The following is a 7,052-nucleotide window of genomic DNA, read 5'->3' as shown; positions in this document are numbered from 1 at the left end:
TCAACTGTTGAAAAAAACAGCAAGATTCCCTATTTGTTTCTTGCCATTTAAGCCATTTGAGCAAGTATAAAGAAGTGCAAAGGTTACCTCTAATACTACCAGTTTCTACAATATAATTACAGCACTACATTTATATGAAAATTTCAGTGCATACATCAGCTTAAATAAAATTAAAAAACACTTTGGTACAAAATGCAAAATAACAACAATATTGTTAAGTTATTTCTTTTGCTTTTGGCGATAAAGAGTACTTTTTACACACTACCTAGTCTATGTCCTTGTACTTGCTAAGAAATGAAATAACTTAAAGATATTGAATTTTAGCATCACAACTAGAAAACCTTACGAAATGGTATTTGTACAGAACGACTAGCATAGTATTAACAGATCACTTTTTTTTAAAGATGTGTTACTTTGTTGCAATGAAGGGAAAAAGACCTTCATTGCAATATACTAGGATTTCTCCAGAGACTAGATCTTTCTTTACACTTATCATAGTTTTTTTTCTCTCTCTCTCTTTCTCTCTCCTATACCTTATTACCATCATCAGCTGGAAAGAACTCATCTCCCATCTAAAAAGAACATGAACATTCATTTGCAGTTCCTAATAATTTAGTATTCATTAAATCTGGTCTTTGATAAGAGAGTATTTGTAAAATAAAAATCAAGCAGTAACTAGACACTCACAAATGCTTTTCCTGCAGTTAAAAGTGTGCTTTCATATTATATGCAATTCCTCTGCTGACAGTGGGAATGCAGGACAAAAGTCACATAATATTACATTTCATAAAAATTCTTTTCTAGTAAAACATTACCAATGCTTCAAAATTCAGTTATATCATATACTGTGTATGATAGATAACAAATCAAATAATTTTAGAATATACTTCTGTTCCAAAATATAAAATAATAAATCTCTGTTACATAAATTATTGTCTTATGACATCATATATAAATCATAAGTTCTAGAAGCCTCCTACTTCCAAGCATTCTGGCAGAATGTCACATGTTTTTTAAGTATCTATTATTTTGTATACATAATGACTAGAACAAAGATTCCTTTACTTCAATTATGAAGTCTCAACCCTTAATTATGGAAAACTTCATAAAAGAGATCATATTGTTCTGAACAAATTTCCTTGTTCATATACTATTATATCTAATGGAAAATGCATGGACATTAAGCACATCTAACATAGATGTTTCCATCATTTTTCTTTTTTCTTCCATATATTAAAAGTACAATCCTTTACTGGAATGCAACTATTGCATGTTATCCTTCCAAACCAATCTAGTATCACTTCCTAGTTATTAAAGTTTGGAAATACCTTTTCAAGACTAGGACCGTAAATATAAAATATGTTCATTACTTCTACTAAATCAGATTTCTTCTACTTTTTTGGTGAAGTTGACAGGTCTGTTTTCAATAAGTCTGAACTGTAAAACAGATTCATAAAGAATATATTAATTACAGCTAATGTTATGAACATTAGCTTTTACATTCCGTGTCATGCCAGCGGAGGAGGAACCCTTGAATTGTGGTTAACAGAATTATGTTCTGATGAATTATTCTGAGCCAATGGGGCTGTTTTATGATATCTCTTTAAAAATGATTTCTTCTTTGGTGGTTTACCTGTGGCTTCCAACTCCAGGTGATCTGTAAATAAGAAAAGTAAGTAGGCAAAGTGTATTAATGGAAACATTCTGATAATAAAGTATAAACTATTTTCATGTGTATTCAGCAGATTTCTACTTTTCACAAATTTTCAGTTGCCATTCAACAGGATATGGGACTAGGTAGTAGGCTGTTCCAAAAGTCCTGTTAAAATGAACTTTTAGTAATGTACAACAACATTAATTCCAACTTTTATCTCAGTTTGCCACAGCAATCTATACAACTTACCTTTAATATAGCTAATAATAGACGGCGTTGAACTTGTCCGCGTGGTAACAGAAGGAAGGCTACTTTGGCGGCCACTCTTTGACAGTGATGGAATATCAAAGAGTTCATCATCCGAGTCAATAGGAACACACTCATTTTCCCTCTCCTCAATTGAAAGGTCTAGCTTTGAGGTACCAAACACTGCAATAGAAAAATGCCAAGCTTATTTTCATGAATAGACTTAAAAGTTGTTTGCTAGATCAAACCTACTTGCTAAATATAGTTCATCCTATCAGTGATAAAATAATCAGCTTAAGAATTTCTTGCCATCTTTCTTACTAACCATTTGCATAAGCAGCACTGATTGGATCAAGAATCCTACTGTCTTTATCTTTCTCAGTGCTGGAAGGTGAGCTCGGAGACCGCCTGTTAATGGAGTTTGCTTCCTTTCCGGCACTAGAGGGTGAGCTAACAGAGAGGTTATTGTTGGAGGCTGCCAAATGGGTTGGAGATTCTTGAACTAGAATAACACGATGAGGTTTGCTTGGCTGAGATGTTTCAGAAGGTGATGTTGCGTTCTCTGAAGATACTCTTGGGCTTTTGGAACTTTGCGGAGAAGATGGCACTCTCTCTGGTGAAGCCTGCTAAATTAAAATATCAATCAGACGGAAGTAATCATTGATTAATTCAGTTAATGAAACATTTCATCAAAATAACATAGCAATATTTGTTTTCCTCTATTTTCTTATTAAAATTACAATAAACTACAGCTTACCCCTAAAAGTCCTTAAGCAGGGTAATTAATACATGTTTAAGCAAACTGAGGCACAGATATCCCTAGGACTTGGAAAAGAGGCATTTGGAAATCTTTTACATTTATTTTGCCCTGAGATACAAAAGGATAAAAAGACAGTTTAGCATGAAGCTCTTCTACTATTCTGGGACAGATACTCTATGCTTCAAAAATAATTAATAGCTATTAACATTCTTTGAAAAAATCAGCCTACTGTAGAAAAAGCAACCCTCTACACTTTACTGATCAGATCCCTGGTCAAAATTTTGTAATTATTTATCCCAAGGAGTTTAAGCATAATTGACATACATCATCATCATCATCATTATCATTATTATTATTATCAATATCATAATTACAATTATTATTATTATCATTATTATAATTTTTATTATGATTACTATTTCATTACCATTATTATTATCATCACAATTATTATCATCATCATTATTATCATTATCTTTATCAATACCACTATCATTATCATCATTACTACTATCATTATTACTAACATTACCATCATTAATTTCATTATTATTACAATCAAAATTATCATTATTACTATTATCATTATCATTCTTATTATCATTTGCATTATCCTTATCATTTTTATCATCCTTATTTTATATTATCATTATTATTATCATTATCATTATCAATATCATTATTATCATAATAATAATAATTGTTATTATTATCATTATTATTATTATCATCATCATTATTATTATCATCATTATCATTATTATCAGTATTACTAATAGTAGTAGTAGTAGTAGTAGCACTATCATTATTATTATTACTATTACTATTTCTATTATCATTATCATTAACATTATTTATTATTATTATAATTATTATTATCATTATTACTATTATTATTACTATTATCATTATTATTACTATTAATTTTACTATTATTATTATCATTATCATCATTATTATTATCATCATTATCATTATCATTATCATTGCCATTATACCTAGTTTCATCACTCCATGATCCTGCTGATGCTGGGAGCTTGCTATTTACATGCACTGTCCTCTATGGTTTGGTTATAATAATTTTTACACAAAAATCACTATCATCACTATAATCATCATCATTACCTTCACTATCATGATCATCACTATCATTATTTTCATTATCTTTATTATCATAATCATGTTTATGTCTATTCAAAATAAAAATAAAAAGAGGAAGAAGAAATAGAAATACATATATTCAAAATACACTTTTGAAATTAATATAGCAAACATCCTTTACTAAACAACTCAGTCATTATGGTAGTATAATCAAATTTTCTATTATTATAATCATAATCACCTTCATTATAATAAGATACCATTGATGAAATTATAAAGTCAGTATGTTTAAGCTCAATTCTCAGTTTGTTAGCATAAAGATCATCATGTCTGCACTATTTTTTTTAAAGTGCTTTCAATAATTTGACTGTTAGATAGCACTCACTGTAAGCATCTTTTTTCAAGCTTCCACCTAAAAATGCCTTGTCCATGACAATATAACCTGACCTGACTCTTTTAGAGTATAGAAAATTAATATATAATTTTTACCATATATCACCAATTGAGATTTAAAAAATAAAAAAATAAAACATGTTTTAGTTTTAATCCTACAATAAATATATGTTATTTCTTCTAAAAAGAATTAAGCCACATGATCAGAAAATATGGAGTATATACTATATCAGTCTATTGCTACCTCTAAATCAGGTACTACATATTTAGGCCAACAATCTTCCAAGCATAAGGTTTAGAGCGACAATATAACTGGCAAGCTGTTACATCCTGCCACCCTCTCAGAAAATCATCCTAGACAAGGCAAAATGCCCCCTACAACTCTTTCCCATCCAACTGACCATCTATTTTGGAACCATACCAAGGCTCATTAGGTTAACCTTTTCTTTTTCCTTATATTTTATTTTTATCTTCCTCCCTTATAATTCATTCACTTAGAATAATTAGTATAAAGTGAAAAGGGGAAAATCAGCATATATATAGAATTGACAAAGTGTAACATAACTGTCAAGGTATCATAAGTTGACAAATTCTTATCATAGTTATAATATCCAAAGCCACATAACCTTCAAAATGCTGAAACATATGAAGAAAAATGATGAAATTTTAACAAACTGTTTCAACTCTTATTTTCCTTAGTAAATAGAGGTAAAATGTGCAGATCTACAACTTATATACTCTACAAAGTTGAAATTACTCTAAAAGCAAATCTACAGCAACTGTAACTACAACTAAAAGCATACTTAGAAGATCACAGAGACTAAGAAATCCACACCAAAAAATAGATGTTCTTCACAAAAGTTCCCAAAAGACAATGCATGGCCAACATAAAGCTAATATAACAGAGGTCTAACCTAATTTAGCAATATTTCCTAGAATCACTATATATCATATCTAGTAGTACCAGTATCATTGTGAATATACAATGATAAAAATGATGATGAGAACCCACCTCAGCAGAGGATGATGAAGAGGTGGATTCCTGTAGATCTGCAGGAGACTTGAAACCAAGTTCTCTGAGCTCCTGGTCATCTGTTGAGTTTCTCCTTACCTCTCTCCTTTGCTTAACAGACTTCCTTCTTGACTGAGGTAATACACCCTGACAAGAAACCAAAATATTTCACCCTACTTAACCCTTTCACTTGCCCCATTATTTTTGACTTAGTCTTCTTTTAACCCTTTGAGTATCGAATTCAACCCTAGGCTACTTAATCCTTTGACTAAGACCAAACGAAAATGTGAGCCAGGATTCACAGAGAATCTAGAGGGATTTGCCAATCCTATGATCCCATGGGAGGAGATAGAATTTGCAGAATATAGGCAATGGGGGGACCAGGTTACTTTCATGACACCATATAAGCATCATCATACATAAAAATGTAAAACAATGGATGGTGCACAAGTGTATGCTCCTTTGCTGGGTCCAATATAAGACACCCTCTGTGATCATCAGACATGCATACATTTGATAAGATTTTAAACCAGCTTCTAAGGAAGCTGGTACTCTGGCTTGCGGCAGAGTTCCAATATCAAAAGATTTTTTTTCTTTGATATGATGAATGACAATACTTTGGCATACTGCAGGTTTTCTCTAATGGACCCATTCTTGTGGGTCTTCAGGTGGGTAAGGGTAACTGTATTACTTGTTTGCAACTGGTAATTTCCAGGGCAACTTTCTATCTCTATTACAGCCCTTATATATTAATTTTAGCTCCATCAATCTGCAAACATATATCATATATGTCTGATAATTAACACTGAATCTTATTTACATTTTTCTTTCTTTTTGTGCAATTGCAATACTCAAAGGGTCTTTGTGAAATTCACTCTTTTTCTGCAATCAGTGCAATTTTTTATAGTTAAGATGACTTTGTATATCACACACAAAATGTAACATTTCAAAAATAGCATCAACTTGTGTAATGACAACCATTGCAAGTGTGCTAGTGAAAGGGTTAACTATACAGACATCTACTTTTTCTCAGCAGTACATATACCTATCAGCTTTTGATTACTCAAGGCTATCATTAATTAGCTAATTCTCATATTTTAACCCGTTAACAGCAGGTGACAAGATATCCCGTCAAGTGGTGGCAGCATCAGCCGCCGGGGATGAGATATATTGTCGTGGCTATCCTCCTGGCCGATGCACTGGGCGTATAGTGCTTGGCCGCAGTCAGTGCGGGCAAGAATCCCAAAGTGTTAGGCTTACGCATTTGAAATATCCCGGCTTTTCAACCATTTGGAGCCAAAATAGCCCTGTCAGCAATGGGTTAAAAATTCCCTTGCAACTTCATCTACAACTTCACATTAGCTAAGATAACATGTCATAAAGTTAGACTGCAACATTACTATAACCCCATCCACTTACCTATTAAAAGAGCCACACTCATTCTTAATCAGCCTTGAAACTTTTGTGACTATATACAGTTTCCCAAATATAAACGGTTAAAGACCCACTATTCAGAAACATATATTGGAAGATATGACAATATATAAAATACCTGTTTGTTTTATTTTGCAAAACAAGCCTGTATCTCTATCACTAAATGGATAATCAATGGGTAAAAAGTTTAACATCATGTAAAGAATGATTGCATATTCTCTGTTATTCATTCTCCTTAAGAGAAAGAAAATAATATGAACTTCATCTATATTACTAATACTCCTATATTCAGGATTCTAAACCCATTACCTTCAATGAGTTTTATAACCTTTTAGACAATAATCCTATAATCAAATTCTACTCAACCTTTACGTACACTCAACTGCATCAGAATACAATTAATAACGTTCTGTAAACTTACCACTCCACTCCTTACTAATAACTAAAACTTC

The 7,052-nt window shown here is 31.6% G+C and overlaps 1 protein-coding gene across 4 annotated transcripts in view; it reads right to left on the bottom strand.

Annotated features, from left to right (window-relative positions):
• Positions 1-222: 222 nt before the first annotated feature.
• The window catches only part of LOC122254276 (uncharacterized), an 18,629-nt gene continuing 11,799 nt past the window's right edge, over positions 223-7,052 (bottom strand). Inside the window, exons 7-10 of one of the 4 annotated variants that reach the window (XM_043017887.2) lie at positions 5,167-5,313; positions 2,226-2,526; positions 1,904-2,083; positions 223-1,657 (exon numbers count right to left, since the gene is read on the bottom strand). In XM_043017887.2, the coding sequence (XP_042873821.2) occupies positions 1,509-1,657; positions 1,904-2,083; positions 2,226-2,526; positions 5,167-5,313 (777 nt within the window). In that variant the 3' untranslated portion in view covers positions 223-1,508. The remainder of the gene's footprint in view (positions 1,658-1,903; positions 2,084-2,225; positions 2,527-5,166; positions 5,314-7,052) is intronic. The other 3 variants (XM_043017888.2, XM_043017889.2, XM_043017891.2) reach the window with 3 other exon arrangements.

This window comes from Penaeus japonicus, unplaced genomic scaffold (assembly GCF_977035675.1).
Source record: "Penaeus japonicus unplaced genomic scaffold, GWHDUDI00000001_assembly GWHDUDI00000015, whole genome shotgun sequence".
Taxonomy (NCBI): Eukaryota; Metazoa; Arthropoda; class Malacostraca; order Decapoda; family Penaeidae; genus Penaeus; species Penaeus japonicus.
Note: the sequence above shows the minus strand (reverse complement) of the source record. Positions and strands in the feature narration are given on the sequence as shown.